This window comes from Gracilinanus agilis, chromosome 3 (assembly GCF_016433145.1).
Source record: "Gracilinanus agilis isolate LMUSP501 chromosome 3, AgileGrace, whole genome shotgun sequence".
Classification (NCBI taxonomy): Eukaryota; Metazoa; Chordata; class Mammalia; order Didelphimorphia; family Didelphidae; genus Gracilinanus; species Gracilinanus agilis.
The window spans coordinates 85845467-85870394 of record NC_058132.1 but is presented as its reverse complement, the minus strand read 5'-3'; the positions used below and the strand labels follow the sequence as shown (position 1 = coordinate 85870394).

Below are 24928 nucleotides of genomic sequence, written 5' to 3'. Positions count from 1 at the left end.
AGATTTAGATAAGTCAGATTTAAGTGGACTACACATACAAAAAATTGTTAATTTTGTGTTAACAGTGTGACATGGAAACCAAAAAGATTAATATTTGTGTTTTCTGTGCCATATTTTAATAATGAAAAGGATAAGTTGTAATTCAGAAGGCTGAGACCAAGATGATTTGAAGGGTGGGAAGGATTAGCAACCACAAGATGGGGATTGGTCAAAGTAATGATTTTTAGCTTCTCAGAAAGGATCAAAGACCATGTGATAGAAGATTTCTAGCATTAGAAAGGCTGACCTATAGCAAAAGGATTAAAATTGTTTGAATTGGCCCTTGGAAGTAGAACTAAGTGGTGGATTCCTCATTCCTAGTCTTTAGCCAGAGGCTGGACAGACCACTTATTGGGACTATAGATTGCCCTTCAGTTATAAATTGGATGAGATGGTCTCTAAGGTTCCTATTAACTGACTAGCTTGTGGGGAGAAGGGAAAGGGAAGATTCAGTAATGGTTGATTCTACAGTCAGTAAGGCTCTGGCCTTCAAATCATTTAGCCCATTGGGTCACACATGCATAGGTAGTGCCACCTTCTATTTGTGCCAGTACAGTGACATCTCGGTTTTTATTGACACATCAGTTATTGTTGGTCTTGGTTTTCCTCTGTCGCCTCAGATTTTGTTGACCTGCCCACTAATTTTGCAAAAACAAAGAGCAACCCACACATTCTCCTGTTCAGTGCAGCATTGTTTCTTTGTGTAAGCATCATCCTGAGGCTAGCCAAACAATTGCATTCAAGGATCTGGATGGATGCTGTCAAAGAGCCCAAAGCCCATGTCATCATCGGACTCTTCTGATAGCAACAAGTGTCTCCCCCCCCCCCCCCGCCCTTCCCGGCATGGAGGCCAGCTTATGTCTAGGATCTTCTTCAGGTCCTAGGAGTTGGGGGAGTCACTGCTGCTGAGGACAGCCAAAAGGCAGGCAGCCTCATAGTGCGTCCTGATGGTCTGGGTTCCACTCAGGTGCTCGTTTATTCTTTACATTAGTCTTTTTATATTTATTCTATATTAATTTCTTATTTTTTAGTATTAAACACTATATTTATTTTCTATGAAATCTATTTTGGTATGTATTTTGGAGTGTCTAGAATGAGTTAATTGGATTTCTATTGACTCAAATGAAAGTAATTGCCTCAATTTTCGTTGAGTTTGGATTTTGTGGTTTTCAGAGGGATTATGGATGAAAACTGAGGTATCACTGTATAGGCAACTTCTATCATCTGCTGTCAGCCCGATCTCCATGCTATGTAAAACTTCTGATTCATAGATCAAACAACCTTCCCTTTGACCTCACAACTTTCATCTCCAGCTGTGCCTGTCCCTTTAGACAAAAGGAAAAAGAAAGCTGATGGGCACTGGTATTTCCTTATTCAGTACAGGTTTGATTTTTCATCTCCTATTGCATTTTCCTGCCTAATTTCCAGCCTTCAGAGGGTAGAAGAGGCTTTCCATCTGACCATATGCCTATACCATGACTTCTTCACACCTTGTTGCTGCAAAGTGGTCCAGTTTGTGATTTGTGTTCTCATACTATCTAACAATCCATTGTTACAGCTATGGGTAGTGGATTTGTTACAAGCCTTCTCTGAGCCACTGATGACCTTCCTAGGCTCTGGGGGAGTCTGTCCCCTGTCAGAGCAGGCATGGAAATGAAGAGACAGGCTACCCAACTCAACCCAACCAAAGGCCAACAACCTCACCAAAGGAAATAGAGTACATTAGGAGTGGGGTTATCACAGGATCACTTCCCACTCCAACACTACTCCAAGGTCTGTTGTCATCATTCCTTTTCATAGTATCCATTCATCCCTGCCCCTTCTCCACCTCCAATATCCCTCAATGGCACAGACCACTAGAAAATCCAAATGCTTTCCTAGTTGCCTGTTAACCAGAGTAGATCTCTGTGCATAATAGACTAAATCATTTATATTAAGGTGAAAATTGGAGCCAATTATGTTCTCCTGGGTACATGTACAGCAAAGAGAAGTGCTAAGAGACTCTTGTCCTTGGCATGGTTTTGTGAGGAAGCCCCAGAAAGGGGCAGGGAAAAATCATAACTGGCAGTCCTTTCTTTGACAGCTTCCTCTAAAACCACTGGGCCTGGGCTAAATATCCTAAAAATATCCTATCAGGAAGCCCAGTCATGTCTTTATCCACCCCTTTCATACCGAGTAGAGAAAGAACACCATGCCCAAAAGACATTCCTGCTGGCACCATCAGGGCAAAAGGAACAGAATCTGGAGTGGCTTGGGCCCGAGTGAGGAAGGAACCCTTAAACCAGGATTATGAACAGTTCTGGGAAACAAGCAATATAGATTTAGACACAAAAAGCCAACTCTGTTACCAAACAGATAAGTGGTAAAAAGAAAAAAGGTAGACTATTAACAACCACATGAATAATGCCCTAAGCCTGTGATGGTGAACCTATGGCATGTGTACCAGAAAGGGCACGCTGTGCTGTCACCCACCAGAGTTCGTTATTAGAAAGGCAGAGATTTGGCGGAGCTGCTTCCCTTCCCCTCTCCACCACACCTCCCCATCCCTCTGCCCAGCAACCCAATGGGAATGCTTCCTCTCTCTGGGGTAAGGTGTGGGGCTCACATGGGGCAGAGCTGCAGGGGAGAGGAGCACCGGGGACATTCCTCCCTTCACGCGCCCCTTTGCCCAGCAGCCCAATGGGAGAGCTTTCTACCTCCCCTGTATGGGGTAAGGCAGTGGCAGGGGAGGGGGAGTTAGGGCTGCAGCTGGGCACAGCACACAGTCTCTAAAAGGTTCTCCATCACTGCTCTAAGCCATTGCCAATGAAAGAGAGGAAAATGCTGACTGCTCTGAGGCTTCACCTCATGCAATGGTAACCGACGATGGAGACAGTGAATCCTGAAAGGCTGCAGGAAGACAAGCGCACTGCTGATAGTGGAGTTGTGACCAGGCTCAGCCAATCTAGAAAATAATGTTGACATATGCCCCCAAATAACTCAACTGTTTATGTCCTTTGACCCAATGGACCAACTGCTAGGAATCTACCCCAAGGAATTCAAAGATAGAAAGGATCTGTGCATACCAAAATATTCATGGCTTTTACTGTAGGAGCAAAACACTGAAACCAAAGTGTGTATCCACTGTTGTTGAATCACTTCAGTCATGTCTGTCTCTTCGTGACCCCATTTCGGATTTTCTTGGCAAAGATCCTGGAGAGGTTTGCTATTTCCTTCTCCAGCTTATTTTATAGATGAGGAAACTGCGGTAAGTAAGGAGTAAGAGACTTGTCCAGGGTCCCACAGGTAATGTATGAGGCCAAATTTGAACTCGGGTCTTTCTGACTCTAGGCACTGCAGTCTAGTCACTATGCCACCTACCTGCCTTTGCTCACTGATAAGGTAATAACTAAAAAAATGTGACACATGAATGTAATAGCTATTATTAAAAGAAAACATTTAGATGAGGTATACCTTTTTCCTTTTGGTAGAAAGGGGGTAGCTACAAAAAATGGAAATGTTGGCAGAGTGCCTTAAGTGATGGTGGATTTTACTTAATCCCTTTGCTAGAAGTTAGGGAGTGGGATATAGTCAGAAATTATTGTGATATAAAAAAAAAAGGAATCAGCACAATTTTTTAAAGCACCTACAGTGTTCTTGGATTCTGCCTCTTCTATTTATAAAATATACTCTGAGATGTGACAGCACACCTCTGACTGGGCCTAGTGCCCTCTTGAGAGTTCTCCAGATTCTGGGTCAGCTATTTTTACTCTTGGTCAGGGATGCGGGTCAGGGACCTTCCCCATACACTTCCTGTTCATTTAGCCCACAAAGTGGCCTCTTATCTCACTCACACTAGCCGTTGCACCAGGGACTAATTCTCTCTTTCATCCCAGTTTGAAACTTGCTGAAACCATGGATCTTAAGGGAGCCATGAAAGAAGTAGGACAGTGGCCACAAAATGAGTCAGGAGTCAAACTCCACCATAGTTTATTTCTTCAGTGACCTATGGAAAGCTGGGTAGGGGCTGGCATGCATCTCCCTCTCCCCCACTTTTATAGTTAGAACCTGGCTGGTCTCTCCTTGTGTGACCTCACCTATGGCCCATTTCATATTTCATAGGAGTGGGAGTCCCAGGGAGATGATGAAGTTGCCCAGTCCCACAGGTCACCATGGCCCCAGTCAGGGTTTGAACTTACATTTATGGTTTCCCTCTGAAAACTCCCCACCCTGTTGCCAAGGTCTTTCATGATTTGGCTCAGTCTTCACTCCAAATGCTTGCCTGCTGCCCTGGTCCACATCCCATCACAACATTCCTGGGCACAAGCTCCCGAACTGTCAAGGGGCCCTCACAGCTGGGTTGTGGCTGAAGCTCAGTCCTGACGCCTCAGGCAGGGCAGAGGAATCAAGAAGCCAGATTGGGTCATCGGCGCTTGTACAGACATGGCCTCAAAGTCAGGCCTCGAAGGGGACCCTGAGCCTTGGGAGGCCCTATCTTGTGGAAGTTTAACAGGTAGAAGTAGCTGTTGCTCAGATCCTAGAAGGAGAGGAGCCACAGCTAGGGAACTAGGAATTAACTTCTTCTTTGGGCTTCTCCATATCCCCCTCTGTTGGGATCGGATGGAAGGGGACAGGATGGGAAAGGATCATTACTGATCACTTCCATGAGGGGCTGTCTTCCTTAGCTGCCAAATCCTCAGGGGCCCACTATCTCCTCTAATTTCTACAAAGGGGCTGGGCAACTGAGTCAGTGAATACTATCCTCTCACACACTTTCCCCATCCACAATTCTATCCCATGGGACAAGGGGTCAGGATGGACACGGACAAAGTCCATCCCCAGTGCTTTTGCATGAGTTTTTGGGGGGCAAGGGGAAGGGGCTGGGAGAAAGTGGGCACCCCTCTTACCTTGGAGACAAGCTTGAAGCCCAACTGAGCTAAAGCTCCCAAGAAACCCCTCATATCCACAAACCGGCTGGCTACCTCAGCCACTTTCAACAGGCCTCTGTCGGGAAAGAAAGGAGAAGAGGAGGGTAGTTAGGACAGGGCTGGAAAGAACAGAGGAGTACAAGATAGGGGAATGTTCAAATGAACTAAATAGATGAGTCTGTATGTGTGAATTATCATTCTATATGATCATGACCACAAATTAAGAAATTGCATCAGAGAAACATGGTGGAAAGCACCTGCATGAAGAATAACAAAGGAAGAAACAGAAGCAATACTGTTATCAGAGCACTCTGGCAAAGAGCTTATGGGCTTGGCACAAGATATAATATATGAGTGGTATGGGATTTCAACTATCAGACTGACGATCTGCTAGAGCTTTTTCTCCACCAAAAAACCAAGCTGAAACACTCCTGATTTATGTTAAGCATCAAAGATTTAGAGCTGGATGGGAAGTCATCTCCAATATCCCGGGGTACTTTCTCTTTTAAAAGGAGACAGTGAGGGCATCTGCCACTGAGGATCCACTTCTCACCCATGAGAACTGGTTGCTTAAGAAATGATCTCTTTTAGACAAAGCTGCCTTCACTTGGTCTTCTTGGCTTCTCCACCACAGTCCCATGCTATGTACTGTCTCCCCTTCCTGCACCCCAGCTTTTCATTTTCTTCTGTGTGTTGTCTTTCCCTGTTAAAACTGTAAGATCCCTGAGGGCAAGGCCTATATTTTTTGTATATGTGTCCCTAGTGCTGAGCATAATGCCTGGCACATGGCAGGCACTTAAATGTTTATTGACTATTGATTATTATTGATGGGAACCCTGGAGAGAAGTGACGAGTTAAATTTAAGACTCTAGAAGTTAAAAAACAGATTTCTAAACTGCAGCTGAGCCTAAATGGAAAGGTTGTTTGTCAGTTAGGATAAAAGACATAGTAACACATTTATATGACATGAAAAAAGTAAAGATGGCCAACACATTGAATTACTAAATTAGGATCCCAAAAGACCTCAATCAACTAGAAAAATGTTTGGAAACCAATAAGATGAGATTTAAAGAGAGAAATGTAGAATAATGCATTCAAGAGTTCAAAAAATCCACCATATAAATAGAGGACCAGCAAAATGTAGATAAGAAATCATGCAAAAAAGACCTTGGCATTTTAATGATTTTCTAGCTCAATGTGAGTCAACACTGGAACATGGTGGGCAAGAAAGCTAATGTGATGGTAAGTTCCATTAAGAAAGGCATGTACTTTACCATTCTTCTGCCTTAGAACCAATACCCAGTATTGATTCCACGAAGGAAGGTAAAGGTTTTAAAAAAAAGGCATGTAACCAAGAAGATAATAAGGGGAAAAAAAAGACTTGTACAAAAATATTTATAGCCACGATCTTTGTGGTGGCAAAAAATTGGAAAATGAGGGGGTGTCCATCGATTGGGGAATGGCTAAAAAAATTGTGGTATCTGTTGGTCATGGAATACTATTGTGCTCAAAGGAATCATGAACTGGAGGGATTCCATGTGAACTGGAATGACCTCCAGGACTTGTTGCAGAGTGAAAGGAGCAGAACCAGGAGAACATTGTACACAGAGACTGATACACTGTGGCACAATTGAATGTAATGAACTTCTCTACTAGGAGCAATGCAAAAATGATCCAGGACAATTCTGAGGAACTTATGAAAAAGAGAACACTATCCACACCCAGAGAAAGAACTATGGAAGTAGAAACAAGAAAAACAACTGCTTGATCACAGGGGTCAATAGGGACATGATGGGATGTAGACTAAGCAATCGCCCTAATGCAAATATTAATAATATGGAAATAGGTCTTGATCAATGACACATGTAAAACCCAGTGGAACTGCTTGTTGGCTACAGGAGAGGGGGAGGGAAGAGGAGAGGGAAAGAACATGAATCATGTAACCATGGAAAAATACTCTTACTTAAATAAAAATTTTCAAATAATAAAAAAAAAAGGCATGGTAATTCCCTTATCTATAAAAAAGAAAAGGTTGAATTTGATCCTCTCTACAGTCCTTGATTCTAAATCTATATTACTATGATAATGTCCAGATGGGCACTAATTAGATCACAACTTTAATGTGTTCATTTTCAGGTGACACAATTTAGGAAGGCCATTGATATGCTCACTGACATATATCCAGAGGAGGGGGGATCAGAATAATGAGGGGACTAGAAATAACAACAAATAACCAGCAGAAAGAATCAGAAATGTTTAACTTGAAGAAGAACATTATCCTTATCTTCAAATGTTTGAAGGACTATCAGGGAGAAAAGGGATCAGATTTGCTCTGTTTAGCCTCAAGTATGGTCTAGAAGCAGTAAGTAGAAGCTGAAATGCCAGAGATTAGACTTCTTTCAGGGAATAAAGCATTTTCTAGAAACTAGCACTTTCTAAACATGTAAAGGGCAGCCTCAAGGATCCATTCAAGAGGAAGATATAGGAAACAGTAAAGAGGAGATTTCTGCTCAGGTACAGGGAGAACTAGATGCCAGGATGATATATGATGGAGGGAGCTGTGTCAGAGTCTGAAAGGCTGAGTGGGATGTAGTGGGAGAAGTAGATAAAGCAAAATTATTCTGCATGCAGAACCCCAGCTCCTAGTCAACCTCATACCCTGGTTTCAGTACTCGGTTTGCCTCCTTCAGAAAGTCACTCAGGTTTGTTCCCATCAACGAAAGGCAGAAAACAGCAATGTCCACAGACTCATCCTTGAGGGGCACCTGGAGGGGAGAGAATGCTAGACTTAGGCCTTATTACCTCAAGCAGAAACACGACTCCCTCAAGAAAAGAAATTGGGGCTCCCAAGAGATGAGATCTTATATATGGAAGGATTTCCAGGGAAACAAAAACAACTAAGGAAGGAACTGATGCTTTCCAGAGACAGGTAAAGACTTCATGGGTGATATGAGGGTTTATGTAGAAAAGTCAAGAACTCTTGGGTTAAATAAAGCCGTACATGACTCTCCAATGAGGTGAGGGTTTATAGGATGCAGTGAGGGATGACATGGGAAAGTGACACCTAATATGAAGCTGAAAATATTTATGGGAAAGTGAAGGTTTCTAAAGACAGTTGAGGGCTTTGGGAGGGGAGGAGAACCCTTCTAGTAGAAGGTGAGAATTTGGATGATGAAGTAAAGATTCACAGCACTGGGATCTCACCTGGGCCATGTCACAGACGGTGACACGGGGGTCAAGTGCAGCCAAGTCAAAGCAGTGAACAGTGTTCTTGACACTGGAGGCAAGGCGACAGTCCCCACAGCCAAAATCTGCCACAACCAGGGATGCTGGGCTGCAGAGAGGCAATAGCCACAAGCCTAGCTGAGTAACAGTCCTAGCCACCTGGGGCTTGACCTGCTCCTGGACCACATCCCCCATCTAATGTTAGCCATGTGACAGGCCTGCTCTTTCCTCCCATAACACCCCAGTTTTTTGCCATCATCTGCCACACCCTGTCTGTTCAGACCCCACTTCTCACAAGCCCCCTGCCATTTCTCTCCAACATTCCTTCCCCATCTGTGTCACCCTCCTTTGCCTCTTTACACGGGTCCCTCCCTTGCTCACCGCTGTTTCAAGTCCTTCACAATTCGATCCACAGGCTTCAGGGGCCATCGCTTTAGCTGGTTCTGAAAGCCACGATGGTAGAGCTCAAAGGCTTCTGGGTCTTCCTGAAAGATGTGGCTTGCTGTGCTGCTTGTCACAGAGTACAGCCGCTCATTGAGAAAGCGGAAACGAGCTCCCTCAAGCCGCTGCTTCATCTTTGCCCGCAGTACCCCACCACGGTCCAAAGATGCCCCTGGCTCCCCTGCTCCCAACTCTGGCTCACACTCTCCTGTCTGTGCAGGGCGGGTCTCCTCCTCCTCAGGAGTTGGAGCACCCAGTGGCTTTGGGGGCAGAAACTTATTCTTCTGTCTCCTTTTGTTTTTCTGACGGTTTCTCCATTGTTTTCGGCTTAGCCTTGGCCCTGTGTCACTCCCATCTTCCATTGGGCCAAGGGTGGGTCTCTGGAGGCCCGAGTCTTTCTGGGGAAGCACAGGGGTCAGGTCACCACTCTTTGGGACTCCAGAGCCTGCAGGGGGTAAAATTTTGGAGGGCTGATGGGGCAATTCTAGGGGTGAATGAATGGTTGGAGCTTGGGAAAAAACTATTGCTGTCGGGGAGGGGAAGGGGTCAGGCACTCACAGCAATAACAATTAATTATCCCTAAAGCACTTTCCTCAAACCAGCCACTAGAAAATTTGCTTCTCATCAGCTTCCACCAACCACTCCTGATTGTACCCTATGGGGTTAAATGACAAATCTAACCACTCAGAAGACTACCAATGTACCTTTCTTGCTTTTATCTTCTTCAGGATAAATATCTCTATTTCCTTCAAACGTATCCTCATCTGGCATGGTCTTAAGACACTCCACTCTCCTCGTTGCCAGCTTTTTCTGTCCTTTTTACATTATGGTGCCCAGACCTGATAATAACACTCTAAATGAAGTCTGATCAGGGCAGAGGCCAAAGACAAGATGACTCTCTTATTGCTTGACGCCATACCCCACTTAATGCCAATAGGGTGAACTTTTGGAGAAAGGCCTCCAATGCACCGAGTAGATCCTCTCTGAAAAACTGATGAGAAAACATATATGTGCATCATAAAGGATGAGAAGATGAATGGAGTACAACCTGGAGGAAGTACTCATATTGATAAAGCCCCAGATCCATTATAGTGCCATTATTACTACTGGAATGAAAAGGAAAGAATGAATGATTAATTGGGAAACGCCCCTTTACCTTTGCTTTCCTCTTTCTTGGATTTTATTCCTTGGACTATTAACTTTGAGTTTTCCTCCATAAGTGGAGCCTTTTTGGGAGTCTTCTTCCTCTTTTTTCTCTTCTTCTCCCCAGAATCAGATTCTGAGTCAGAGCCATTGTCCCCTTGGTTAATGAGCTGATATGAAAATGCCTCAGCCTGTAGTGCCTGTAGTGTAGCCTGAAGACTTTGACGGTGAAGGCCCTGGGGAAAAGACAAAGACTTCACGGACAGAAGGAAATCAGCTTCCCATTGTGTAATGGGGAACACCTGTGCCCACTGCCCATCTCTTAGCCCTGGTCTATCTCAGCTCCCACTGAGAAAAGTAGGAGCCCTAGAAACTGGGGACCATACTTGCTGATTCAGGTTGACAAGAATAATTTATCAAACTCGTACTATGTACAGGGCCCTGCAGTCATCAACAGAGATACAAAGACAAAAAATGAAATGATCACCTGCCATTGAGAAGGTTATATCCTCCTAGGGAGTGAGACGGGGACAAGGATACAACTTACAAGGTAAGTATATACAAAGTTATCTTTTAAGTGGAAGTACTAACAACTAGGAAGGGGGGAGGTTGGATCCAGAAAAGCTTCAGGAAGGAGCTGGCACTTAAGAGGAGCTTCTAAAAATGGAGGCAAGGGGGAAAAACATCTCAGGCACTCAGGCAGGCAGCTTGTGCCAAGAGAGAGGTAGGAGATGGAATGCTAGGCAGAAGTAACAGAAAGCAGGTCAGTTTGGCCAGAATGTACAGTGTGTGCGGGGAAATCATATGAAACATGTCTGGGGAGATCTCAGGCTTGGAATCAATGAAACATTAAAAACACTGAATATATAACATCAAAAAGAACTATACTTAAGTTTGTTGTTTCATATACATTTCTCATGGTTCTTTTTGTTAGAACACAAGTTCTTAATAAAGTTCTTCAAAAAGTCCTTAATTTAAAAAAAAAGTAACAGTGGGTTAGAGCTGATGACACTTTCCATACATGAGTATGGTTCTGAGACATGAAGGGATGAGTACTTCCTCTTCCCTGACTCAGGCACAGAATTATGGTTCAAGAGCTACAGTACTCTTTGGACATCATCTAATCAGAGGATGGTGGATTTAGAATTGAAAAGGACCTCAGGCCGTCTAGTTTAGTCCTCTGATTTTAAAGATAGGGAAACTGAGACTTAGAGAGGCTTAGTGACTTGCCTGAGGTCACAAACTTAGGAGACAGAAGCAGGATTTGAATAAGGTTCTATGTCCACTGTCCTCATTTTACAGAAGAGAAACTGAGGCTCACAGAGGGGATGCATCCTGGCCCACATTACATACAGGCAAGAAATTCCAAAGCTGAGATTCAAACTCGGGTGCTTTGGCTTCAAAACTCACTGTTCACTCTCCTCCACCAGGTTGCCTTCCTTTTGAGTTTGTTTCCTTATCTATAAAATGAGGACAGAAAGGCTTGCAAAGGGCTATTGGAAGAAAGTACTTTGTAAACATTACAGCACTACAGATATATAAATTGTGATTATTATATTCCAGCCAGATATATGCTTTGTACATGTCCCAGGTGGTAGTACCCATACCTTTCTCTTAAGTCTGAAATGCCTGTTGTCATAACCATCCTGCCCAGCTCACTGTTAACCTGCTGCTTTCCTAGTCATTCTTCAAAGCCAAGTTCAAGTACCTGCATCCTCTTTCAGGAAGCCTTTCCCTATCTTTCCAAGCTGTCTCCAGCCCCACTGCAGATCTTTTAGCACTAATTTGCCCCTTTCCTTGGGCCTGATGTAATCTTGCCAGTCTTGGACTTGTGGGTCCTCATATCAGATCTCCTAATCTTCTACTTTTGCACAATCTCCAGAACCTCAATCCCTCTGTTTTTTTTCCAGGACCATTCCTACTTTTACTCACCTCATTTCCCTTCCTTCATAATCATGACTCCAGAGCCCAAGTCCATTCTACGAATCATGGTCTCCTTTTGGACCCTGTGTCTTTCTGTTGTTCCTACAAATCTGAGTCATCTCTACAACCCACCTTTTGCCCTTCTATTACTGAGCTGTCAAAATGATGGTGGAGATCTCACCTCTAATGGGCATGGCAATGTTTTACTGTGAGAGGCAGCAGGCAGAGTGAACAGAGAGCAAGCCTGGAAGCCAGAAGAGACCTGGGTTCAATTCCTACCTCTGAGACATAGTGGTTTGGTGATCCTGGGCAAGTTCTAACCTTTCAATACTCTAGGAAACTTTCTAAAACTGCAGCAAAGAAGGTATAATATGCATTGGTCGAGGGAGTTTCTTTCCCTTGGAGTTCCCGATTCTAATGATATCGACAGGCTAGTCTCTATTCCTTTCCTCATTTGACTCTTTTTGTCACAACATCCAGAGTGGTCATTCCAAACCTTTCCAGGCTCCTAATTTCCACTCCTTCAGGACATGACTTTACTATTACTGAATCCATAACTCGTGTGCTCCTTCAGCTTCTTTTCTCCAAAGCCAGCCCCTTTACCTAAGCCTGGGAGATTATTTAATTTCCCCTGCCCTCTTTCTCCTGGAGCCTTGCCCTTAGCCAGCAAATCTGTTCCAGTCTCCTCCCATCTTTAAAATAAAACCTTGATTTAAAATGAATACCTTCTCTATATCTCTTCAATGCCACTACGTTCACTGCCTCTACTTCCTTACCAGTTACATCTTCCTTTTCTGGGAAACCCTACATTTTCAGTAGTTCTGAAACTATCCCCTCAAAGCTCCTAGCTGCCTTTTCTCAGTCTTCCTTAACCTCAGACCTTCCTTAGTCAAGTCTACCACTCCTGGATAGTACTCATTAATTTCCTCTTACTAATCAGCCCTTCACCCCAGACCCCCAAGATCCAGGTCTTGTCCTCTAACCATAAGTGCCCCTCAAATCTTTCTCTTTCTACACTTTCTCCCTAGGCAACTTCATCAGCCCCATGGCTATAATTGTCCCCTTTATTCCTAGGTCCACTTCTCTTTTCTCTTTATTCTGTCACAGACAAGAATTTTCAAATAGGCCAAATACTCCATATACCATGATGTCATTTAATTAAAAATTTATCCATATTTCTTGAAACCAAAAAGAACAGTTCCCAAACTCAAAAATAGAGGAGGGATGTTGACAACCCTAGGTGATTTCATCATATTCCATGACTATTAACTGTCATGTCTGCTCTAAGGACCACTACCTAATTCAGGTTCTCATCATTGCTCCCTTGGACTACTGTAAAACCTCACAAATATGCCTCCAAGTCTCTCTTTTCTCATTCATTTTCCACACAGCTGGCAAAATATTTCCTGTCTCTCACTTTGCTGGGCGAAAATCTTTGGTTCTCTATTGCCTCTAGAATAAAATTCAAACATCTCAGCATAGCATCTAAAGTCACCACCAATCTGACTCCAACCTATCTTAAACAGCCTTATTTCACCCCACTTTACACACACTGCATTTCAGTCAAACTGGCGTCGTGGTCGTATCTGTCTTCTCTTTCCTGCTTCAGTGAATTAACACATAGCACAAGCTCTACCCCAGAGTAAGAATGCACTCCTTCCTCCTACTGAACTCTAGGGCAGCTTCCTTCTCTTACCTTAAGGCTTAGCTCACTAGTTACGTTCTCTAGGATGCTTCTCTCGTTTCACCCCTGCCTCTTCCAGCAAAATGTTCATTCCAGGCAGGAGCAGTCATTTGTATCTCCCCACATATCGGAGAACCTCTGCCAATGGTTAGCTTCTATGTTAGAGATGGATGGCAAGGCCCGAACCCAGATGTGAAGAGACGCTATCCTCCTCCCTCCATCTAGCTCGGCCGAGGCCCCCTGGACCGGCCCCGGCAGCCCGGGGACGCGGAATAGATGTAGGCAGAGATGAACTAGATAGAGCAGCCTCCGAGGAACGCGCTTCATACTCCGGCCGAACATCCGGAGTCTCCGGAGAACAGTGGGGCGAGTCCCTCGGACCCACGTACACGAGAGCCCTGTGAACTCTGGGGCCCACGACAGCCAGGCGGGGTGTCACGCCAACAGCGGGAGCGAGTCACACGCACATGGGGTCCTGCGAACCCTGGGGCCCAGGACAAGAGGGAGGGTGTCACGCTATAGCTCCACGTAAACGCTCACCTTGGCGCGCGGCGCCGACCCACTCCGGGCGCGCGAGATAGGGGGAGGGCGGGTGGCTGGGGCGTGGGGCTCCTCGGCCCACTCGGGCTCCTCGAACATGGGGGATCCGGGACCACGTGCGTCGCCACAGCAACTTCTACTGACCGGAGACCAGCGAGAGTAGGTTTTGCGCGCCCAGAGCGGCTGCTCCGCCCCTCTCGGGACCAGCGAGAGGAGGCTATGCGTGCCCAGAGCGGCGGCGCGGCGAGGCGAAGGGCGGGGCCAGGCCGAGGTCGGGCTCCGAGGCGGGTGTGGCTGGGCTGGCGGAGGAGGCAGTACCCGGAGCCGGCGGCGACAGAGACTGTACCTGGCGCCTGGAGCCTGGGTAAGGCGTTCTGCTGACCTGGACTCTCCGTTGAGGGGGGTGGGGGCGGGGCCAGGAGCCCATTTTATGGAGTTGGAAACTGAGGTCAGAGGGTGGAAGAGAGCCGCCCAAAGCTGTTCGTGCTCCCCGGGCCTGGAGAGAGGGCGGGCGGAGTCCTGGGTCTAGCCCCAGTGCTGCCGCCGGGGAGTTTTGTGATCCCGGGCGGATCTCGACCCTTCCTGGGCTCCGGGTCCCGCTACTGTTCAGGGAGACCCCGGGCAGTCTGCAGCCGAAGGCTCCCCCGCTCCTCCCCCGCCCCGCCTGCCTGGGAGGAGGGGGTTGCGGGGGGGAGGGGGGGGGAAAGGTATATCTACTCCCGGGCCTGGCTCTGCTGTGTTTTGTTTTTGCTGCTGGGGGGTTTCCTCCCCTACCGAATATGGTTGGAGTAGTGGTTTTTCCTGTGTGGGTACTCCCGACACCCACGCAGAGCGCTTAGCTTCTTAGTTAACTGTTGGGTGAGTTGCTGTGCCAAAAGAGAATTTATCCCCTGGGGGGCAAACTTCTTGCGTGGAGCCCTCCAGTGACCGACACTCCGGGTCGCGCTCTGCTGGCAGAGCCCGGGAGGACTTGGTGTCGGGGCTTAGCTTTCCACTGGGGGCGGCTCTTATTTGGAGATAAGTGCAGGGAATTAAAGAGGGGGTGGGGAAGACACATAAAAGCGTTCACTCTGGGGTCTCTTGGGTGACTTTACCTCGAATCCAGGTACTTAGAGTTGGGAGGGGGGCTGCCTGAAAAGGGGGAATGTCTGTCTGGAGGGTGAGGAGGGGGAGGGAGAGTTATCAACCAGTATACAATATCCCAAGAGAAGGGTGACTAACCAGTTCGAGGTTCTTTGTAACCTTCACACTCTCCATCTGCTCCTGGGGGTATTGAAAGGGGCAAGGACGATGATCCACAACCTAGAGTAGAGGACTTGGGGGGATAACCAGCCAGGATCGAATGTGGGAGGTCAGATTAGGAGGATAACGAGGAGTCCTTCTTTTGGGGGGTAAACCCTGATAACTTTTGCCCATGTTGATTAGTGACTTTCTCTTTGTGTTCTTGATGTAGGGCCCCAAGGAGCTGCCATCATGGATGACATTTTCACCCAGTGCCGAGAGGGCAATGCTGTGGCTGTGCGTTTGTGGCTGGACAACACAGAAAATGACTTGAATCAAGGGTGAGGTGATTTCAGGAGAAATCGGGGGAGATGTGGGTGGGCAGGGCAAGGCTCAAGGAAACCTTAGCATTATAATGGGTATCTAGTCCTCAGCCCTTCTGCTCCTTTGCCTGCATGTAGATTCTAGCTTCTGTGACCATAACTTCTCCTAAGACTGGGGCATAAGGAGGAGACTGATGATGTTAGATGGAGTTTTTTGTTCTGCAGAAAAATAGATAGGACATCCACAAGTGGGCCATAGAGAACAGACACTGGAAGTATAGTATGTTTGGTAAGAACATTGGGATAGAGTTTCAGAACCCGAGTTCCTAGTACAGTTTAAGATAAGGATCCTGATTCTTGCCAGTAGGACCTCAGGTGGATCGGTTAGGGAGATGAGCCCCCTATATGTAGAACTTTGAAAAGTAAAATATGAATGTGCTAGGGAATTCAGAAGAGATCATATACTGATCTCAATGGACTAGATGTTCATGTCTAAGGTTTATATCTATGATTCTATATATCCCCTTTTGCCAGAATTGCTATAGTGGTAGATGAGTACAAATGGACTTCAGTATAGCATATGATAGTTTCTCTTGCTGTCTATAAGATATCAAATTGTGATGGAGGGGCTAGGAGAACTGTCATTGTCAGCTTGGAGGGAAGTCTCCAGTAGAATGACCTAGCATGTCTTTGACTTGTGCTGCTTAACATTTTCATCATTGATCTGAGTAGAGGCCCAGCATGTCTATCCTATTTGCAGATGACAAGTGCAAACTAGAAGTGGTAGCTAGAACCCCAGACAACAGAGTCAGGATCCAAAATCATTCTTTGCGGCTCTGTTTGGCCAAATCTAATATGATGAAATTTCATAGTAATGATCAAGCATCTAGTCTTTGTTTTCGGCTAAAAATTGCACAAAAATGGGATTGTGAATGTGCAACTAAATTCCTGGGGACAAAATCTGTAGGTTTTATTGGATTACCTGTCAAATGTGAATTAATGTGATAGTGAAGCCAAAAATACTAACAGCTTCCCAGGTCTCCTTCAGAGGCATTCATTCAACACACATTGTATTAAGTAGTTTATCCTGTGCCGGGCAGTGGCTGTACAGTTATAAAATTAAAACAATCTCTCCTTTCAAGGAGCTTATGTTCTGTGGGGGGGCAAGAGGAACTACAACATGTATACATGTTAATCCAAAGTAAATATAAAAGGTACTAACACTAATGACTAGAGAGTAATCAAGAATGGTCTCTTTTTCCAAGTAGCACTTGAGCTAAGCCTGAAAAGAAGCCAGGAGTTCTAGGAGGCCTAGGCGAGGTAGAAGTTCATCCCAGTTCTAAGGAGACAAACCTATGTGCAAGGGCATAAGAGTCTAGAGATCATATGCCAAATTTAGAGAACAACAAACAGTACAGTTTGCCTGAAAATAAAGTACCCAAGGGGGAGTAATGGGAAATCAGCCTGGATACTGAAGTATCATTGATGAAGGTTTTAAAAACCAAATAAAAGAATTTTATATAGTAGAGCCAACAGAATCACAAAGACTTCTTGAACAGAGGAGTGATAGATTCACACCAGTTTTAGAAATAACAGTTTGGCAGCTATAGAATGAAAGAGACCCAATTAGGAGTCTTTTACAGTAGTAGGCAAGAGGACCTAAAGGAGGGTGATGGTTGTGTGAATGGAAAGGAGGAGTCAGTTGTGAGAGAGTTTATGGATATAGAATCTTAAAAGACTTGGAAATTGATTGCTATGGTAGATGAGGGAGAGAGAAGAATCAAGAATGACTCCAGAGTGTCTGAACTAAATGACTAAGAGGATGGTAGATCCTGAACAGAAATAAGGAAGTCAAAGTGAATGAGTTTGGGGAAGAGTTCCATTTTGGACATGTTTAGGTTGAGATTCCTATGGAACATCTTAGAAGCATCTAATAAATGGCTGGTGATGTAGGATTGAGTTTAACTCAGAAGAAAGATTAAGTCTAGATATAATGATCTTGGTATCATCTGTATAAAAGATGATAATTGAACATGTGGGACATGATGTAGTCACCAAGAAAGGATCTAGAGAAAGAAAAGAGGGTCAAGGACAAAGCTATGGGGAATAGCTGAGGTTAGGCAGCCAAACCTGGGTGATGATTCAGCAAAGGAAACTGAGAAATAATGGCAATACATACAGGCACAGAACCAAGAGAGAAATGTCAGGAAACTAGGGAGGAGAAAATATTAAGGAGGAAGGTCAACAGCATCAAACATTTTTGAGTGATCAAAGATGATGACTGCAGAAGGGCCACTGGATTGAGTAATTAAGGAATCTCTAGTAACCTTGGAGAGAACATTTTCAGTCTAGTGGTGGGATCAGAAGCCATTCTGGAATGAGTTGAAGAGAGAAATTTAGAGGAATTGAGTATAGATGACTTTTTAGAGTTTTATTATGAAAAGGAGGAAAGAGAAATAATGATCACTCAAGCCAATGCCATAGCTGAATGTTTATTTAGGTAAGGATAATTTTTGTAGATACTGGGGAAGAATGAACCAGATAAGGAAAGATTAAAGAGTTGGGATAGGGAAAGATAAATGGGTAAGGGAGTGGAGGGGATACAAGCTAGAAGGGTTAGCTTAGAACAAAAGGATGAAAAGGGGTTTCTGAGTTGTAGAAAAAGGGAAAATGGTGGAACACACAAATGACCTCATTTTCTCAGAGACTAGGTCACCAGCCAGGGAAATACAGGACTTAAGGAATTAAGTAGAGTCAGTTAGACCCGACCCAATTGGGATAATATAAAAAATTAATACTAAGCAGCAGTTACAGGACTTCCTCCAGAACCATTCAACAACACAATGATTAGAAGTTCACTTTGATAAATTAAAGGCACAGAGAAATATAGGATAGGATATTAGGGTAACATAGAGGAATTTCAGTGTTCCAAATCATAGAAGTGAATTTTACTGAGTGATGATGAGATTAAGGGTATGACCTCCTTGCAGATTGATGAATAGGGAAGCTGGGCCTAGTCCTCTGCCTTGCCCTAGTTGGACCTTATCTTAAATATTTATTATAGGGTTTGTCTGCATGGCAGAGGGGTTTGGAAGAGTTGTCATGTGAAAAAAGGATCAAGTTTGATGTAAGGAAAAGCAATTAGAATTGCTTAGAATATGCAATAGGAAGTGATAAGTTCCTTATCTTTAAATTCATGAAGCCAATGCTAAAAAGCTGGTTGTTTAGACTCATTTTAAAGGTTTAGATAGGCTGCCAGTCTCAGAACTTCCAGGTTCATTAACTTGTATTTGTAGTTGAAAGAAGCTAGAGGTGGGGAGTGCTTCCGGAGAACTGCACTAGCCAGGGCCTTTGCTCCACCCCCCTGGGAAAAGACCCGAACCCTTCAGTCCCAACCACACCTCTCCTCTTCAGGCTGGCCAGTCCCCAGGCCTCCCAGAGCCCTTGCCCCACCCCAGGCCTGCCTCCTCTCTTTGCTTGGGTAGCCTTCCTACCCCCAGACCTTGTGGGAATTTCCTTTTATGGCCATTTGACCAGAGGCCCACTGCTGGAGGCAGGCCCCACCCCCATCAGCTTCCTACTTCCCCTCAGTCCCTAGAGTTTTGCCAGAATTCTGCAAGATACTCCAGTTCTAATGACAATGGCCCTTATTCTAGCCAACAGATCCTGATGTTTGATTTCTGCTAGTTTTCTGTTCTGCCACTAAACCTCAACCCTATCCCCGTTAAAAAAAAAAAACCCTCGTGTTTATGTAGAATTTTAGTTTCACAAAATGTTTTTCTGTGTGCAAAAACATTATTATCTTCCCCATTTTATACATTAGGAAACAGGATCAAAGAGGTTAGGTGACTTGTCCGGGGTTATATATTCCAGTGTCAGCAAGAAATGGACATTTTATCACTCAAGGCCAGTTTTCCATTGTCACACCATTAATTATCCCATCCCTCAACCCTATAACACTGCTATAACTTTAAATCAATTGATTTCTCTGCCCTTTCATCTGGAGCAAGGGGATGATTCTATTTCTACAATTCACTTCACAGGGTTAAGGGCTCAAAGCACTTCAGAAAACTGAAGACTATAGAAATCTGAGTTCATGATCTTGTTTCACCTTCTAGGGATGACCATGGTTTCTCTCCTTTACACTGGGCCTGCCGAGAAGGCCGAACAGCAGTAGTTGAAATGCTGATCATGAGAGGGGCCCGAATCAATGTAATGAACAGGGGTGATGATACCCCACTCCACCTAGCAGCCAGCCATGGGCACCGGGACATTGTGCAGAAAGTAAGCAATCTTTCTCCTCTCTTTCCTTTTATTGTCTAGATGAGATGGATTGTTTAGAGTTGCTAGAAAAGGAAAAGTAGGAATCCTGGGTTTGGCCTTGGCACATCTACCTGCCAGTACTTAGAAATTAAGAACTCCCTCTCATCATCCAGTTGACAGATGTCCTTTCTCTTTATTCCCAGTTGCTTCAATATAAGGCTGACATAAATGCGGTGAACGAGCATGGGAATGTCCCCCTTCATTATGCCTGCTTCTGGGGTCAGGATCAAGTGGCAGAGGTGAGTGCTCCTCTACTCGTTTTTCTGGGAATCAGATGTCTAATATACAAATGGAGTTGTAGGAGAAAGTGAACAGTATGAACTTAGATTGCTCATTGTAGAGGCAGGAAATGGCCTGCTATGGTCAGTCCTTCCCTTCCCCAGGACCTTGTAGCTGGTGGAGCACTTATCAGCATTTGTAACAAGTATGGGGAGATGCCAGTGGACAAAGCGAAAGCCCCACTTCGAGAGAGCCTGCGAGGTGAGCTTCAAGTCCTCTGATACCCAAGATCTTCCTCTCTCTATGAGATTGTGTAATGAGGGGAGGGAAGAGATTCAGGCTGTTTTCCTAATCATTGTGCCCCTCTACTTTTCTCAGAACGGGCAGAGAAACTGGGCCAGCCGATGGGCCGTATCCCATACAAAGACACATTCTGGAAAGGGACAACACGCACACGGCCCCGTGAGTTTGCAGTAGCTTAATACTCTTTTTACACCCAACTCTTTACATGCCTCCCTTAACATTCTACTACTTGGTGGACAACCCTGAAAACACCTCCACTATCAAAAGCCTTCTCCATACCTCCCCCAACTCCATTATCCTCTAAGGGGCTGCCCCTGGACACCTACCCCCACTCCCATCTCCCTTCAGGGAACAGACCCTATATACCTCCCCTGTCTAACACCCCACTCCTCTCAGGGAACGGCACCCTGAATAAACACTCAGGCATCGACTTCAAGCAGCTCAACCTGGTGGTGAAACTCAACGAGAACCAGTCAGGAGAGGTGACCTGTAGACCCTTAAGAACCCCTTAGTTTCAAGCCCAGATCCCCTAACTGCCTTAGCCTTGGCCTCCTAACTCTGTCCTGCCTACCCTAAAACTCCCAGCCATGCCAATAATCCCTCTTGTTGTGCTTCACTCCTGCCCCTCTAATCATTCCTCTGTTTAGCTCATTGCATAGTGGAAAAAAAGCACTGATTTTGGAGAGAACCTGGGTTTGAGTCCAGCTTTGCTACTTATTATTTGCTGTATGAGTAAGTTTCTTGATCTCTCTAGGTCTTAGTTTTATCTGTACAGTCAAAGGGGTAAGATTAGGTGATCTGAGGTCCCTTCCAGCTCCAAATTCTGTTGTTTTATCCTACCTGGCCCCAATCCCTAATCTGATCCTGCCTGTCCCAACCCAGCTGTGGAAGGGTCGATGGCAAGGGAATGATATCGTCATCAAGATGTTGAAGATCCGTGACTGGAGTACAAGGAAGAGCAGAGACTTTAATGAGGAGTATCCCAAGCTGAGGTGGGGGACTTGGGTGCATGGGGAGGTTGGGGATCTTAAAAGAACAGAGCAGCATTCAAGTTCTGTCTTGTCTTTGCAGGATTTTCTCCCACCCTAATGTGCTGCCCGTGTTGGGAGCCTGCCAGGCACCCCCTGCCCCTCACCCTGTTCTCATCACCCACTGGATGCCTTATGGCTCCCTCTACAACGTACTTCATGAAGGGACCAGTGAGTTGTGTCTTCATGCGCAGAAAAGGCTGGGAGTAGTTTTTGGACACTAGAGGGTGGGGGCAGGAATAGTAGCCTAAAACCAACTGTCTGGCCTAAGGCAGAGGGGCTGCTGGGATCACACATAGAATAACTCCTTTCTCCTTCTCTGGACTTTCTTTCCCCTAGATTTTGTTGTTGACCAGACCCAAGCTGTCAAGTTTGCTCTGGACATGGCACGGGGCATGGCTTTCCTACATACACTAGAGCCCCTCATACCCCGGCATGCCCTCAACAGCCGAAGTGTCATGGTGAGACTTGAGTCTGGAATGCACCCAAGGTGGCTAATCCAGCTGTCATTTGAACAGATCCCTATTACAACCAGCCTTCTGTCTTTCCCCCACAGATTGACGAGGATATGACTGCCCGTATCAGCATGGCTGATGTGAAATTCTCCTTCCAGTGTCCAGGGCGCATGTATGCCCCTGCCTGGGTGGCTCCTGAGGGTAGGGGATGATGAAGGCAGAAAAGAGATTTGATTGGGAGGTGATGGTGGGGTGACAGAGAAACAATCCGTTTTCAACCCAATCCTCTCCCCCTGACCCAGCCCTGCAGAAGAAGCCAGAGGAAATTAATCGTCGTTCTGCAGACATGTGGAGTTTTGCTGTGCTGTTGTGGGAACTAGTGACAAGGGAGGTACCATTTGCTGACCTCTCCAACATGGAAATTGGCATGAAGGTCTGGAGGATGCAGTGGACATATGGGGGTTGGGGGAAGGGTGGAGCCAGATTTAAGGGTTGAAGAGGGGTCCTGAACCTGGGGATTCTTGCTTGTAGGTTGCCCTGGAAGGCCTTCGCCCCACTATTCCTCCAGGTATCTCCCCACATGTGTGTAAGCTCATGAAGATCTGCATGAATGAGGACCCAGCCAAGAGGCCCAAGTTTGATATGATTGTGCCCATCCTGGAAAAGATGCAGGACAAATAGAGCCTTATGGGGGTGATGAGAGGGGGAACCTATACCCCCTTCCCATCAGCAGCAGAACCCAGGGCCCTTCCCTCCCCTGGCAACGGTACAGCCAACTCAGCCCCACCCAGCTTCAGGGGCTACTCCCTCCTCCCCCAGCCCTATCTGCCAACCTTGGAGGTGGGGTGGGGGTAGGCTCAGCTTTGTCTCACACCACGCCAAGCCCCACCACTGTCTCCCCAATGTGGGAGGAGCAGCCGCCTGCCTCAGTCACAATAAAGGTTTATTATGAAAACAGGCTGGTGTGGGGGTGGGTGGGGAGGCAGGAAATGGGATAAATGTATACACACCCACACATCCCGGCCAGCCGGGGAAGAGGTGGGCTTAGGTGAAATAATGTGGCTTCTTGACATTAATGCCATACTCGCTGAGTGCAGGGGTCAGGTCTTCCATGGTCAGAGTATACTTGCGGTCCTAGGAAAGAAAGTTGAAAGAGCCAGTATGAGCCACAGAGCTAGTCTTGGTTTTTGCACTAATACTAACGTGTCCTGAGGCAAGTCACTTAACCAATTTGAACTGAGTTTCTGTGTGTATAAAATGGGGCTCATAATCCCTGCAGCTTTTACATCATTAAGGAGGCTCCATCAGTTAAAAGTTTTTGAAGTTCTACATGCCACTAAGCCCCAAGAAAAGCATTTATCATATGACCAGCCTAGGACTAATATACTTACTTTGCTCTTGCTTCTGGAACTGCCTGAGGCAGTGCCCTTCATCTTGCAGTGCTGTAGGGCATCATTGGCGATGTCAGAGATGAACTTCTGGGCTGCCAGGGAGATGAGCCGGACACTGGGAAGGTAGAAGGAGTTGGCATGTGGAGATAAAACTAGCCCTCCCTCTAAAAGAAGATGGTCCTTGGTATAAAGGAAGGAGCCAGAGATGCCCACTAGATGTTGGACACTGGCTTTCCTATCCCAAATCACTTACATTCTGGGATCAGAAGCTTCAAAACCAGCACGGTTCAGGTAGTAGCCAGTAACAGCATCTGGAATCTGAGAATGCAACAAATCTTTAATCAGTCATGAAGAATATACTATTATCAGGCATAATGCTAGGCACTTGGGATACAAAGACAAAAACAAAACTACTCCACTTCAAAGAGCTTATGATCTAAGGAGAGAGGGGAGAATGTATGTATGCATACATATCTATAGATTTTAAAAAAGGCATTTTGGGGAGCTGTGGGATAATAATCAGGAAAAGTTTCACATAGGAGGTATAGCACTTTAAATGAACCTTAAAGGAAATTAGCACCTCTGGGAGAATCTGGCTTTACTATAGGAGATAGCCCATTTGAGGTGGAGAAGACAAGATTTTTGTTCTGATCATCAAATATTTTACAGTCTATGTGGAAATGTGATTCTCCTCGCTAAATAAAATTAACTAGCAAATGGCAGAATGATAATACATACGGTAGGTGTGTAGTCTTCCAACTGCATGAGAAAGTCCACCAGGGGTGTGCTAGACACAACAGGCTTGACCTCTCCATTGGCAGCACCGGGTAGCACATAAACCCCATTAGACATGGCACCTTCAGGAGGGGCGGTACCCCCAGCTGCAGATACTGGGACTAGTAAAGGACAGAGAACAGGAATTTCAAATGAAGATTGGGGGTAGGAGGGGTAGAATATTTGGCCAGAAGGTCGGCGTGGAGTTCAAAAGTAGGCCCTGCTCCCGCCTAACGATGTGGTCCTGGTTGATGTGGAAGCCCGTAACACTCGGTCCTCTCCAGCTCCTCACCCTGAATTCTCTCGTTCCACCTGCTCCCTTAAGGATCACTGTCCCACCCACCCCGCCCCTTGAAGATCTTTCAGAGACTCAAGGGCTCCAGGAGACCTCAGTCGCTATCCAGTCAGTCCCCTCTGAGCAAGCATCTCTTCTACGATGGCTCGTGGTCATCCAGCTTCCCTTTGTAGACTTCCAGGGAGGGGGAGCCCTCCATCGTAGGGCAGTTTTGCTTCTGTCAGAACGATTTTTCAAGATGCCGATGCCTCAAGCTGAGCCTCCCACGTGAGAGCCCCAGTTCCCTCCAGGGCTCCTCAACCTGTACGGGCCCTGGTTCGCTACCCCCGCGCTCCCCGCTCACCCGAGGCCCGGCGGTCGGATGTGTCCCCCCGGCCGGGGCCGGCGCCTCCTGCGGGACTGGCCTTGCTTTCGGCTGGGGTGGGAGCGGGAGCCGGTGCTGGGGTCGGGGCTGGAGCAGGGGTTGGGGTGGGAGTCGGGGCCGGGCCCGGCGGGGCAGGAGCAGGGGCCGGGACCGCCTCGGGGTCCGCGCCGCTGCCACTCATGGCGCCGGGCAGGAGGCGGGGAACAGGGAAGGGACCCGGGACCGAGAACTAGGAGGACAGAGCCACTTCCGTTTCCGTTTCCGCTCACGGTTTTTCCGCTCCCTTCAAGAGACTTCCGCCTACTTCCGGCTCAAGCCACACCCTCCCAT

At 46.2% G+C, this 24928-nt stretch overlaps 3 protein-coding genes across 3 annotated transcripts; 1 reads left to right on the top strand and 2 right to left on the bottom strand.

The window, feature by feature from the left end:
- Window positions 1–3984: 3984 nt before the first annotated feature.
- Window positions 3985–14041, bottom strand: RRP8 (ribosomal RNA processing 8). The gene is made up of 7 exons (XM_044668072.1): window positions 13903–14041; window positions 9769–9991; window positions 8553–9057; window positions 8151–8280; window positions 7605–7711; window positions 4926–5022; window positions 3985–4555 (listed from the first exon to the last, which is right to left on the bottom strand). The coding sequence occupies exons 1-7, from the start codon at window positions 13999–14001 to the stop codon at window positions 4442–4444; spliced, it is 1275 nt and encodes a 424-aa protein (XP_044524007.1). The 5' UTR covers window positions 14002–14041; the 3' UTR covers window positions 3985–4441.
- A 145-nt stretch (window positions 14042–14186) lies between these two features.
- On the top strand, window positions 14187–22729 carry ILK (integrin linked kinase). Its single transcript, XM_044668071.1, has 13 exons — window positions 14187–14266; window positions 15356–15464; window positions 19565–19730; window positions 19913–20008; window positions 20153–20249; window positions 20367–20450; window positions 20688–20773; window positions 21174–21283; window positions 21363–21490; window positions 21659–21780; window positions 21876–21975; window positions 22077–22207; window positions 22306–22729. Exons 2-13 carry the CDS (start codon window positions 15376–15378, stop codon window positions 22453–22455), a joined length of 1359 nt encoding a protein of 452 aa, XP_044524006.1. The 5' UTR covers window positions 14187–14266; window positions 15356–15375; the 3' UTR covers window positions 22456–22729.
- Window positions 22700–24882, bottom strand: TAF10 (TATA-box binding protein associated factor 10). Its single transcript, XM_044668073.1, has 5 exons — window positions 24578–24882; window positions 23904–24061; window positions 23419–23483; window positions 23166–23280; window positions 22700–22908 (listed from the first exon to the last, which is right to left on the bottom strand). Exons 1-5 carry the CDS (start codon window positions 24777–24779, stop codon window positions 22819–22821), a joined length of 630 nt encoding a protein of 209 aa, XP_044524008.1. The 5' UTR covers window positions 24780–24882; the 3' UTR covers window positions 22700–22818.
- Window positions 24883–24928: the final 46 nt, after the last annotated feature.

Coding starts and splice junctions, on each gene's coding strand:
- RRP8 (XM_044668072.1), bottom strand. CDS start 14,001: ATGTTCGAGGAGCCCGAGTGGGCCGAGGAGCCCCACGCCCCAGCCACC. Junction 9,058..9,768: donor CAAGAAAGAGGAAAGCAAAG/GTAAAGGGGCGT, acceptor TACCCCCTGCAG/GCTCTGGAGTCCCAAAGAGT. Junction 8,281..8,552: donor GTGAAGGACTTGAAACAGCG/GTGAGCAAGGGA, acceptor GCCTCTCTGCAG/CCCAGCATCCCTGGTTGTGG.
- ILK (XM_044668071.1), top strand. CDS start 15,376: ATGGATGACATTTTCACCCAGTGCCGAGAGGGCAATGCTGTGGCTGTG. Junction 19,731..19,912: donor ACCGGGACATTGTGCAGAAA/GTAAGCAATCTT, acceptor CTTTATTCCCAG/TTGCTTCAATATAAGGCTGA. Junction 22,208..22,305: donor ACATGGAAATTGGCATGAAG/GTCTGGAGGATG, acceptor TCTTGCTTGTAG/GTTGCCCTGGAAGGCCTTCG.
- TAF10 (XM_044668073.1), bottom strand. CDS start 24,779: ATGAGTGGCAGCGGCGCGGACCCCGAGGCGGTCCCGGCCCCTGCTCCT. Junction 23,484..23,903: donor TGGAAGACTACACACCTACC/GTATGTATTATC, acceptor TTGCATTCTCAG/ATTCCAGATGCTGTTACTGG. Junction 22,909..23,165: donor GTTCCAGAAGCAAGAGCAAA/GTAAGTATATTA, acceptor TTTCTTTCCTAG/GACCGCAAGTATACTCTGAC.